The following is a 13,114-nucleotide window of genomic DNA, read 5'->3' on the forward strand; positions in this document are numbered from 1 at the left end:
ATTTTAAGGAAGTCGATTCCACTAGATTGAGGAATATCTATCTTCTTCTCCCAAAAACTTTGCAACTTAGAGTAACTAAACTTAAATATAAATTAACCGAATAAAAAAAGGTACAACTCAATAAAACGATAAAACCCAATAAAATATTCACACCCAAAAATAGAAATAGTATTTAAAGTAGATATTGTGATTATATTAAAGTAAATCTCTTGTTATTGGAACACGTGATAATCGGTTCAGTAACGGTTCTACGATACATTTCAATTGCTCTAACTATTGTCATTATAATTTCACTGACCTAACAATGCCAGCCACAGTTTTGTTTAATTATTGGGTATTGTATTGGGAATACAATTTGCGCAAGCCGTTACGTCTGCTGTGTCAACAGAGAATTAATAATTTGTTTTGTGAAAAATTATGTAACTCTAAATCGTTTTATGAAATTTATTAGTTAAATCATTAAATTATTTCAAATTCATTATTTAAGCAATAATTTTTTGATTTTTCGTAAAAATTAAAAAACTTTAATTAATTTTTTTTTTCCATTTTTTAAAAGATCCAGATATCTGTGTCACAGAAAAGTAGTCGTTCTCCTGAGATGATAAAGATCAACTGTTCCTCCATCTCCTGGGTGTCTTTTCAGACCATGTCTAGATATTGGCGGCTTCCGTGGTGTAGTGGTTACGATGTTTGACGCAGGCATGGAAGGTTCCGGGTTCGATTCTAGGAGAGAAAATCAAAACCAAATATGATTTTTCTCAAGGTTGAGTGTTTTGTGCTGTAATTCACCACTGTGATTGAGCCTCCTGCCTTGTTGTGGTGCGAAAAAAAACTTCTCAAATACATTATTTTTTATTTTTTTAATACATCAATAAATAAATCGGTAGTCAGATTGCAGAAGGGACCATATGTTTTTTAATTTCAAAAGTTTCAATTAATATTTCAGTAAGTACACATAAAAAAGAATCATTTAGAATGGTGATTTATTATTGTAAAACCACACTAAAATATTTTAGTTTGTGGATTAATCTGACTACAGAAATATTATGACATATTTGTCCCTTGATCAAATTTTATTTAAGGTAGAAAAAAAATATTAAGAAATGGGAAGAAAAATTTATATCTTTAAAAAAAAAAAAAAAAATCTAACGTTAAGATATAAAAACATATGTTTAGTTTTAATTAATATATAAATACAGTTTAAATTAGACGATTTCTGCTCAGTTTTTCAGGCTGAACTACGCGCAATACGAAGAGCTCTTGAATGGTTATTCAAAAAATCATCAAAGAGGTGGGTTATTGCAAAAATATTAACAGATAGACGTTCGGATGTTAAAGTTATAACTGATACTCGGTCGGTAAATCCATTTATTGTAAAGGTAGATATTCAGAATAAAATTAAGGATCTAAAAAAGAGAGATGATTATTCAAACATGCTGGATAATAGGACATGCTGGTATCCATGAAAATGAGAAAGCAAATGAACGAGCAAAAGCCGCAACTTTAAAAAGAACGGCACTAAACGCTGTATAAAACAAAATACGCAGCAGCGTTGGGAGGATCATTGCCGCGCTTCTTCTTAAGGTAAAATCACTAAAATGTTTTTCCCAACGCTGGCTGATGCAGCAAACTTCCGTCGTCATCACCAAAGTACTTTTGAAACGACCCAAATTTTTACCGGACACGGAGCTATGAAATTGTGAAAATATTGGTTTGAATTAAGGAATGATGACTATTGTCCATGCAATTAATTTCTTCACAGAGTCTCTAACAACTGTTATTTCAGTGCCCATTTTGCAGTTAACAACGCCATAATCTTGATGCAGAATGCAGGAAAGATGGAATATATTTAACAGATATTCACATTGTCGTTAAAAGTAGATATCACGCGCCATTGTTCTTGGACTTTGCAACTATGGTGATTGGACTCCTCAAGGTAATAAACCAAAATCAGTGATCGAACGTCCCACTTCCAAGATAAACTGTAGCTAACGCGCTACCGGCGTCGTGTTGTGGTTCCGCTGCAGTCACTAACGCACACGTCCCGATCCACTGGTTGTAAGGCAGCGGAGGCTAGGCGATCTTGTCTAACTCGTCAGGGCCGGAGATGTCCTCAGAAGGGCCTCTTATTTCAGGTTGAAGTTGCCGGTTCGCCGTGGTCAGGAATCCGTAGGGAGAGAAGTCCAAAATCCAAGTCCAGGGTGAAGCGAAGGTGTCAAGCGAAGTGAAGAAGAATCGAGTAGAAAGCCGGGTCGGGGAGAAGCGAGTAGAGATGAGTAAAAGCCAAACGTCAGAGAAGAAGTGTCATTTATTTTCATTTGTACACGTTATATACCGTTCGCGCTACGTGCCCCACCATTCACCCCGCCGAGCGGGTCTAGCCGTCGTATGCCGCGCGGAGAGAGAGAGAGCGATAGAGAAGGCCGCACGCCCGCTCCATCCGTCTCCCTCCCCCCACGTATATAGGCACTACCCCCTCCAGTTCTCACGGCATTCTTGCGGCGGCAACGCAGCGCGAAACGATGCACATTCAAAAATATACTTAAAACTAATTTGTAACTAAATGCCTATTCTAAATGTCTCGGTATGGAAAAGGCCACCCCCGAAAGTGACAAATACTAGTCTTTATTGGAGGGGCAGCTCATTTCTAACACATACCGAGATCCCTAAGTCTAAACATTTTAATATAGCGCAGGGGCGGTCCCTACAAGGGCCGCTTTCCGTTTGACGTCCGTAACACTCCCCCGGTGCAGTCTCCGCTGCGCTGAAGGCATCCGGACGTCCTTCGCTGCAAGCGGCCCCCTTCGGCGAAGACCGCCACCTTGACTGCTGGTCTCGTGTAGGTCCCGGTCGCCGTCTTGACCTGCACCACGCGGACTTGTCCATCGGCGGCCGGGCTGGCCCTCGTGACTCGTCCTCGGGGCCATGTGTTGCGTGGCAGCTTTGGGTCCGCTATTAATACCAGGTCTCCCTCTTGTATGGGCGTTGCCGGGTCCCTCCATTTCGGTCTCTGCGCCAGCGTGGGCAGATATTCTCGCACCCACCGTCGCCAGAAGATGTCCGCCATCTGTTGGGCCACTCGCCACTGTTTCCTAAGGCAAGTGGCCTCCTCCGCCTTACTATAATGGACCAAAGGCTGTAAACCGCCAGCTGATCCCAGCAAGAAGTGGTTAGGAGTCAACGGCTCCTCATCTTTCGGGTCCACAGACACATGTGTTAGCGGGCGGCTGTTGACGCTGTATTCCGCCTCAGCTAGCGCCGTTATCAGTGTCTCTTCCCGTGGGGAACGCGCTTTTATAGTAGCGCTTAGCGCTACCTTCACTGATCTTACTAGGCGCTCCCAGGCGCCTCCCATGTGTGGTGAGGAGGCGGGAATGAACTTCCACTCCACCCTTCTGGCGCTTAGTTCACCGAGCATTTTCTCATCTCGGCTTAGCTCCTTTATGGCCGCGTTCATCTCGCGATCGGCCCCGTGGAAATTTGTACCGTTATCTGTGTACAATACCGCGGGGTGACCACGCCTAGCGGCCATCCTTCTTAGAGCCATTATAGCCGAGTCCGCGGATAGGGAGTATGCCAACTCCATATGCACCGCCCGCGTTGTCATGCACGTGAAGAGCGCACCGTACCTTTTCTCAGTGCGCCGTCCCAGTGTCACGGTCATCGGTCCGAAGAAATCGAGGCCGCAGTGAGTGAACGGCCGCTCCCCGCTAGCCAGCCTGGCCGCCGGCAGCTGTCCCATCAGTGGCGGCTTCGGAATGCATCTCAGCATGCGGCACGCCCGGCAGCTCCTGATGATCCCTCGCAGCGTCGTACGGAGGCGCACGACAAAGTAGCCCGACCTGATATCGCTTATCGTGCGCTCCGTCCCTGGATGTCCTGATGCTGCGTGCTGGTAACTTATCATCAGTCTGCAATATTCATCCCCACCGTCCAGTATTGGCGGGGCATTCACGTTCTGGTCATCTATCCTTTGTAGTCTGGTTCCCATACGCAGTATGCCGCTTCCATCAATAAACGGCGTGACAGCGCGTAGCCGTCCTCCGGGCGGTAGGGCCTCTCCCCGTTGTAGGCATTCTATTTCTTTGCCGAAGGCACGCCTCTGTGACAGGCGCACCCATATTTCTTCGGCTTTATTCAATTCTTCGGCCCGGAGTTCGAAGTCACCTCCCGGCTTCTCGGGCTCGTCACGTTGTCTGGGACGGCGGCAACGTCCGACGAACCTCATAACCCAGGCCGTCGTCCGTATAAGTCGTACCCACGATGAAAAGCGGGATACGTCCGGGAGTCCTGTCGTCGTGTGGCAATGGCCCACAAAGTGACGCGGTGGTCTTATCTCCAGCGCGTCTTCAGGAGGCGAGATTGTCCCTTTTTCCTGAGGCCATTCACTCTCCGGCCGGGAGAGGAAATCTGGGCCCCGGAACCACATGCCGTTCGAAGACAGATCGAGTGGCTGTGTATCTCGCGTTCCGATGTCCGCCGGGTTTTGTTTTGTCGGTACCCAGCGCCAACCGTTTATTCCGGCGATTTCATCGATCTCCCCGAGTCGGTTCGCTACGAACGTTGAATACTTCAACGGGTCTGTGCGTATCCAGGATAGAACCGTGCTCGAGTCCGTCCAGAATATAGTTCTTTTAATTTTCATGCGGCTTTCCCTCTTTATACTTGCCGCTAACCGCGCGGCGAGTAGCGCCGCCTGAAGTTCTAGACGCGGTATCGATAAAGGCTTTAGCGGCGCTACTTTACATTTGCTCATAATAAAGCTAGTGCCCGCCCTGTGCACAAAATATGCCACCGCACAGCAGGCTTGTTCCGAGGCATCGCTGAAGACGTGCATTGTTATTTCCTCCGCCTTCCTGTTGATACAACACCTCGGTATTGCGCAGTTACTTTCGGCTAGTAACTGCCGCCATTCGCGCCATCTCTGCACGTGTTCTAGTTTTAAAGCCTCGTCCCATTGTATGTTCGATCGCCACACGGCTTGTAACAGTATTTTAGCCCTCACTGTTATGCATCCAATAAATCCCATTGGATCGAAGACCCTCATGGCGGCTCCCAACATCTGCCTCTTTGTAGGCCATTCAGGTTCGTCACCGCCCTCTTGGTTATACTTGAATACTAGATAGTCTGCGTGCGGGTCCCACCGCACGCCTAGTACTCTTTCCGTAGTGGCGGCCTCGCCAATGATGATAGCCGTCTTGGCTCGATCCTCGTCGCGGACCGAGCACAATGCCTTGGCGTTGTTTGATGCCCATCCCGTCATTTCAAAGCCCCCCGTCAGCAGGAGGGCCGTGACGTCTTTCACCAATTTTGCAGCCTCCGCAGTCGAATCCACGGCGTCCAAATAATCGTCCATGTACATTTTCTCGTGTACAGCCCGCGCTGCTTCCGGGAATGATTCAGCATTCGCCGCGGCCACGCGGTCTCTTACGTACTGGGCGCTGCTCGGAGAACACCTGGCTCCGAACATCATGGATGTGAAGGCGAAGGTCCTCACTGCTTCGTTCGGTTTTCGACGCCACAAAAACAATTGTGACATCGTGTCATCGGGTGTCATCTTTATGCGGAGAAACATCTCCTTTATATCGGCGGCGATAGCTACGCCACCCTCTCGGAACCTCTGTATGTTCCCCACTAGTGACGTGAGCAAGTCCGGTCCCGTCAGTAAGTGGTCGTTGAGGCACACACCTCTGTGAGGGCTCGCCGCGTCGAACACAACCCGAATTTTCCCAACCTTGTTCGGATTGCATACCGAAAAATGAGGCAGGAACCATTTCCTTGGGTTTTCTCGTGCCTCTTCTTCCCTGGATAACTCAACGGCGTATCCCTTTTCCTCATACTCGCTGATTTTAGCCCGGTACGCAACTTCAAGTACCGGGTTCTTTTTTAATTTTCTTTCCAACGAGTAGAGGCGTTTTTCTGCCGCTTCTCGGTTGTAGGGGAGCGATGCGTTGTCTGAACTCCATAGCAGGCCCGTTTCCCACCGGCCTGTGGGAAGCTGCTTTGTGGAGTTATGCATTATATCCAGCGCTCTTTTTTCTGCGGCACATATCCGCGGCGCGGTCGTGATTCCGATCGAATCCACTTTGAAGTTAAATTTCACTAATTCACTTAGCGCGTCATCACGCGACGGTCCTTTAGCACTCACTAGGACCGTTTTCACTATGCCATTAGAAACTGACTTATCTTCGTTATATTTTTCACCCGTAGGTGCACTCGCGTTATTATCGTTATGACTCACGTGTCGGCCAAACGCGACGCGGCCAAGCGGCGTATCACTTATGATGACGCCGTCACTTCGAAACTCCGCCCGGCCGTGCGGCACTATTAACTCGGCGTTATCGAGGCCTATAAGCATCTTAGGTCTCACTGTCACTTCCCGCGCCGAGTTGTCGCAACTTTTAACTTTTTGTGTCGGCAAGTTGAGTGTCTTAACTGTGTAGGCGATCGCTTCATAAGCGCCGGCGTCGCCTTTTATTATCACTTTTACGCGTCGCGATGACGCATCACTAGCGGCGATTCCGGCTATACCCGTGACTTGTATACCGGCCTGTGGACCGCGCGCTCCGATCGCGTCGGCGACCTCTTCTTCCAGGAGTGTGATAGTTGAACCTTCGTCTAGTAACGCGTATGTATTTACTCGACCTTTCGGTCCACTGAGAGTCACAGGTAACACTTTAAGGGCGACCGAGCCCTCCTTCCGCGATACGTGTAACACATTCTCATCCGTCGACTGGGCGCGCGGCGTATGTAGTGTGCGATGGTGCCTTCCTCCGCACTCGTCTATGTTGCACCTTGTTGCCCGACATTTCGACGTTCGGCAGCGTTTCCCCAAGCACAGGAAACACAGTCTTAAATCGCGCACAAATGCCCACTTGTCTTTCACGCCAAGCCCCGAATATTCGCGGCACACGTCGAGCTTGTGTGTTCCGTTGCACTTTGCGCATTTTTCACTTTCACTGTGTACGTTCAGCAGCACGTGTCCTTTAGAGGCGCGATTCCTTTCAGCCCTGACGGGGCCTGTGTTGATATCGAGGCACCCGGCGTTAGGTATCACGCCCGTCACGTCCTTTAGCCAGTCGGCTAATTCACTTAACTTCGCTTTTCTCTTCGTCCCGATGCGCGACGTAATCCACATCCATCGGTGCGTGTAGGGAAGCTTCCCTACCATTTCCCAGAGAAGCTTCGGCGAAGAAAGGTGTTCACCGTCGAATCCTTCGACGGTCGCGACGACGCACAGTGTTTTGACCCATACAAGCTACAAGATAAAAAGTCACTTTTGAATTCTTAAACGATGACGTCATAGGGGCATTACAAGATAGTTAGTGTGACGATTGTAAGCCTAATTGGGGTGATTAATGCTTAGGGTGATTCATACCAGAATATGAAAGTCGGATAATTGGTTTTTGAAAGCCTAATTACATTTATTTGCATTTTGGCGTCCGACGTGTAAAGGTTGTTTATCAAGTTTAAAGTTTTTTATTTCGATTTTTAAAAAAATGGAAGCTATTTAGAAAGGTATGTTGTATAGTTTTTTTTCTAATATTTTAATGTATTTCATTTAGGTATTTAAAAAAACAATAATTTAACTTATGTATTTTTCAGTAGTTAAAAAAATATCAATTTCTAACTTCTCGAGAATTTATCTCGGAGAGTATATCAAAGTAGCAAAATATTATTTTTATTTTTCAATAGACCAATTTATTGTTAATTTATTACAGTTTCGATATTTTACCGCACGAAGTTGCATCTATCTTATTTTGTTATTTTACAGGTACCAGATACGAGATTTCCAGGCAAGAATTGTACGTGATGTGGAAGAGTTTGACAAAGAAAGAAAGGCTTCAAGAAGTGTTAAATATTATTGTTAGTCAATTTGAAGTCGGTGAACTTGGTGCAAGTGGTGAAAAACTGTTAAAAAATCAAATTAAGCTTATTTGTTTAAATATAAGCAGAAAATGGACCGAATCTGGCTGTAAACTAGATAGATTTGTTAAAAAAAAAATTGAGTGGCTCGACGGCAGTGAAAATATTTTGATATGTGAAAACTTTCGACAAAGTCCTTCAGTAGACATGAATGAACCATCTACGTCTACTGGAAGGCCCGCAAAGGATTTTGGGGCATGCAGTGATCAGTGCAAAAGGACAAAAGTGCGTAATTTAGTGAGTACGAAGACATCTGAAGAACTTTCGTTTGCCACGCAGGTATTTATTCGAGCATCAGGAAAACGCACAGTTGCCGATCTCCTAAAGAAAATTTTGAAAGCTACTCCCAATGAAGTAGCAAAAATACGTAGGGAACGTCAACAAGTAAACAAACAGCGGGTATTAACAATTGAGGAAGCGCTAAGTTTATACGTTGACTGTAAATTATCTTCGCATTCCTACAAAGTTATGCGTAAAAATGCCATCAAAACCGGCCACAACATATATCCGGCATTTTATAGTTTAAGAAAAGCAAAAGAAGCATGTTGCCTGAGCGAGGAATTCGTCAAAATAACGGAAACTAGTGCAGAAATCCAGCTACAAGCGATTTTAAATCATACGGTGGAACGATTGCTAAATGTAGAATCAGAAGTCTTAAAAGAAAGAGTTCCTTCAGGTTCTGTACTGACTCTTATATGCAAGTGCGGTGGAGATGGAAGCTCGAGACATAGTAATTATAAACAGAAATTTCACACAGAGCATGCAATAGATTAATTTTTATTTATTATGTCATTCGTTCCAATACAACTAAGGCTTACTGATGACCCTAATATAGTAATTTGGCAAAATTTAAGCCCTTCCTCAACCTCTTATTGTCGTCCTATTAAATTTATTTTCGCCAAAGAAACTGATATTCTTACTAAGTCTGAAATCGAAAAACTTCAAGATGCAATTAAAAAACTTAAAAAACTAAAAATTTTAATGTTGATATTGGAGATGTAGTATTGTCCATAAAATTTAAAATGCTTTTAACAATGGTAGATGGTAAAATTTGCAACGTTTTGGCTAAAAATAAGTCAACCATGTCCTGTTATATTTGTGGCGCCAAACCCAGTGAAATGAACTCTATTAGTATTAATAGAGTTTTTTGACAAGAATTTTATTCCTTTGGCTTATCTACATTACATGCTCTTTTTATATTTCTCAAAATACATCTATTTGAAAATCACTTATAACAAATGTTTTATTTAAAGACCTTTAAGTTTTATCATCATCATACCATATCCGCTCCCTATGTGGAGCATATGGATTCCATAATCTGCCTCCGGCCAAGCGATCGACCTCCCGTACATCCTCCCAAGTTAAGTCCACGTACCGCAACTCTGACGCAAACTGCCCACAAATTGTCAACAGTGGACGACCAGGACGCCGAGAACCTGATGCTTTGTAACATAGGCAAGCATGGTTAAGTCTCTCGGAAGGCATACGTAGTACATGGCCTTGCCAGCCAAAACGCCTTGGATGACAGTAGATACCAAGGGTTGCTGTGTCTGTTGCCTCACTTCTGTGTTCCTTACAATGTCAAACTTTTAAGTTTATTTAAACCCTTTAAGTTTTCATGTTTAACATAATAAAATCAGCTGTAAAATGGTTATTCTGACAAAACAAGTGAAGGCAGATTAGTTCTCTCGGGTGAAATCTTTATTTTATGCCTAAGTATCTAATATAATTTTCAATGATTTATTTTATAGGTTGACCGATTTATCAGCCAATAGAATAAAAGTAATAATTTCAATTATTTATGATCCTTAAATACATTATTGGATGCAGTTATCAATTTCCAGAAAATTTATTTCGTTTATTAAATAACAAAATGTGACATATTTTTTGTAAAACGTATTATTATTACTTATTTAATAAAAAAAACCTCTTTTTAGGATTAAATGAATCGCATACGTGAGTTAAAAGTACATTCAGAATTTTTAGTTTCTAGCTTGTATGAAACGAAACACTGTGCGACGTTCCTCACTGCGACGGCGTAATCCGTCACGGCTTCCGCGGACGCGTTGTCTGGCAGCTTCGGAATCCTCCGCACCCGTTCCAAGACCGTCTCCACGACGAGCTCAGGGTGTCCGAACGCGGATTCCAACATCTTCATGATCTCGGGAACCCTGCCCGGGTCCACGAGTAGGGCCGATACAGTCTGTCTGGCCCGTCCTGTGAGTGATCTCTGCAGCCGTATGATGTTTTCTGCATTGGATAATGCACACATCTCCGTAGACTGGTTGAACTGCGATTTAAAAATCCGCCACTCTAGCGGATCCCCGGAGAACTGCGGCAGGTCTCTCGCACCAGTCTGCCTCGCGATGAATGACGTCATCCTTGGGTCATCACTTCGTGGCTGCGACGTCACTCCAGTCGAATCACCGTCCTTCAGTGCCCTCACGAATGCTGCGGCCATCCTGTCAACTGTGGGGTATGAAGCACTGTTCTGGTTGTCAACCCACTCGCCGGTGAGTCGTCTTGTCTCCGAATCCATGGAGCCGAGTGTCGTCGGGTCCAATGTAGCGTGGTCCGCAGGGCTTGCTACGTTCGGTCGTGGCTCAGCGGCTTCCTCCAAGTACGCAGGCCCGGGTTGGGTCGTTTCCAACGACCCAAGGTGTGCACAGGTAGGCGCCGCCGCCGCGGCGCTCGCTCCGGCGGGCGTCGTGGTCTTCTCTGGGGTTGTAGTAGCGGCCAACATGAGCGGGAGCTGAGATCTCATTTCCTTGAACATCTCAACCATCCCGGCCGTCATGTCCTGCATCAGTCGCTGCTGCATGGCTCGCATCTCTCTTGAGTGGGCGGTAGATTCCGTTGTCGTCTGGGCCGAAGTCGATGAACCGGAGTCGGATTCGGCGCGTCCTTCCTGCATGGCGGCGTTTCTTCCAGACCGAAGAGAAGCAGGCATCAGGTAGATGATCACTCGTGTGACGACAGCAGATCCGGATTTCTCGAAGGACCAACAATGTAGCTAACGCGCTACCGGCGTCGTGTTGTGGTTCCGCTGCAGTCACTAACGCACACGTCCCGATCCACTGGTTGTAAGGCAGCGGAGGCTAGGCGATCTTGTCTAACTCGTCAGGGCCGGAGATGTCCTCAGAAGGGCCTCTTATTTCAGGTTGAAGTTGCCGGTTCGCCGTGGTCAGGAATCCGTAGGGAGAGAAGTCCAAAATCCAAGTCCAGGGTGAAGCGAAGGTGTCAAGCGAAGTGAAGAAGAATCGAGTAGAAAGCCGGGTCGGGGAGAAGCGAGTAGAGATGAGTAAAAGCCAAACGTCAGAGAAGAAGTGTCATTTATTTTCATTTGTACACGTTATATACCGTTCGCGCTACGTGCCCCACCATTCACCCCGCCGAGCGGGTCTAGCCGTCGTATGCCGCGCGGAGAGAGAGAGAGCGATAGAGAAGGCCGCACGCCCGCTCCATCCGTCTCCCTCCCTCCACGTATATAGGCACTACCCCCTCCAGTTCTCACGGCATTCTTGCGGCGGCAACGCAGCGCGAAACGATGCACATTCAAAAATATACTTAAAACTAATTTGTAACTAAATGCCTATTCTAAATGTCTCGGTATGGAAAAGGCCACCCCCGAAAGTGACAAATACTAGTCTTTATTGGAGGGGCAGCTCATTTCTAACACATACCGAGATCCCTAAGTCTAAACATTTTAATATAGCGCAGGGGCGGTCCCTACAAGGGCCGCTTTCCGTTTGACGTCCGTAACAATAAACAATAACATTTTTTTCCGAGTCACTAAGCCTTGTGCATGACACGTAAGGCTACTAAATACAAGGGTCCAAATATATTTGGTTTAAAGAGATATAATTTAACAAGATAAATAGTAAGATGTAATTTAGTCGGTTCTGTGAATCAGTTGAAAACATTTATTGACACCCCCCGTAAAGAAAGTAATGAAACATAAGAAAAAAGCACTTCATTTCACGAGGCATATTACAAGAGAATACACGTCAAATTTTCCAGACAGCGCTGATTCACGTCTCGTTAGAATGTGATTTTCTTCTAGCGAGTTTCTGAAATGCCTTATTCCTCAGACTTAACGCTTCAGTTCCTATATTTGTATGACGTTAATCACGATATTATGGAAATAACATCCACGAAACTTGGAGCGCGCTGCAGATGATACCTCAGAAAGCAGTGTACACCTTGCTTGTGACAGGAGACAGGAGACAGGAGTCTCGTGAATTGTGATATCACAGAAACTTTATGTTAAGTATTAGCTCAACTAATCGGAAATAATGTTTTAGAAATATACAACAACGCAGAACGTGTTTTTTACTAGTTAATATTTCATATTGCACAACATAAAATATATTTTTATTATAATCAGTGCACGTTGGTGTTAGCTGGTATGTGTCCTATTAGCAAGTTGATTTTATATTTTTAGGCAACTACTATAAAGATGTAAAGTGGAATTTGCATGTTAGTGAAATTAGTGTCCTGGAAAAGAGACGGTTATGTTTCGAAACCGGTAGATACAGAAAACTCAGTCAGCTGTATTTTACAAATATTTACTACCATACATACTGAATATAACAGACATAATTAACATTTTAGAGACGAGAATATTATACAGTGTGTAAAGTGGTTTAATAAACTAGTCTATACCGAATGTTATGCTTCCCTATCCAAGAATCGAACCCGGACCTCAGGCATGGTAGACAAATACCGATAGTGTCTTTACGAATTTGAGAGTAGCGATCCAGTCGGAAACACTTGTTCGAAATTGTTTTTCTGTTAAACATATGTAATTGTTTTTTAGTGATCGACTGAAATTCCGACTTCGGTTTTGGCTAATAAAACGAATACCGGCCGTGGTTTTGGTTCCGTAAAGTTGTGAGTTTAAGTGTTAATTATTTTTTTCTATATTTTCTACAGAATATTTTTGTTTCATGTTGTTTTTATTCACGTATTTTCGTTTTCGTATTTTGTTTTAATGAGTATATTATTATAATACTTTGTTGAGGCATAAGCCGTTAAATAAATAAATATAAATAAACTATTTCTCTTAATAAAATAACAGCATTCAAAATTAACTAATCAAAACTACGACAATATAATTCATTAAGTATGAATTGAAATTGTTTCTTGTTTGGCTTGTTTCACCCAGGAAGGGTGTAACAGTAGTTAT

General features: G+C 44.6%; 1 protein-coding gene across 1 annotated transcript; it reads right to left on the reverse strand.

Moving 5' to 3' along the window:
* Window positions 1-2,704: 2,704 nt before the first annotated feature.
* LOC148275051 (uncharacterized) lies at window positions 2,705-10,876 on the reverse strand. The gene is made up of 2 exons (XM_088236221.1): window positions 9,956-10,876; window positions 2,705-7,258 (listed from the first exon to the last, which is right to left on the reverse strand). Exons 1-2 carry the CDS (start codon window positions 10,874-10,876, stop codon window positions 2,705-2,707), a joined length of 5,475 nt encoding a protein of 1,824 aa, XP_088092347.1.
* Window positions 10,877-13,114: the final 2,238 nt, after the last annotated feature.

This window comes from Micrasema longulum, unplaced genomic scaffold, assembly GCF_059751315.1.
Source record: "Micrasema longulum isolate JH-2025_06_02 unplaced genomic scaffold, ASM5975131v1 h1tg001522l, whole genome shotgun sequence".
NCBI lineage: Eukaryota > Metazoa > Arthropoda > Insecta > Trichoptera > Brachycentridae > Micrasema > Micrasema longulum.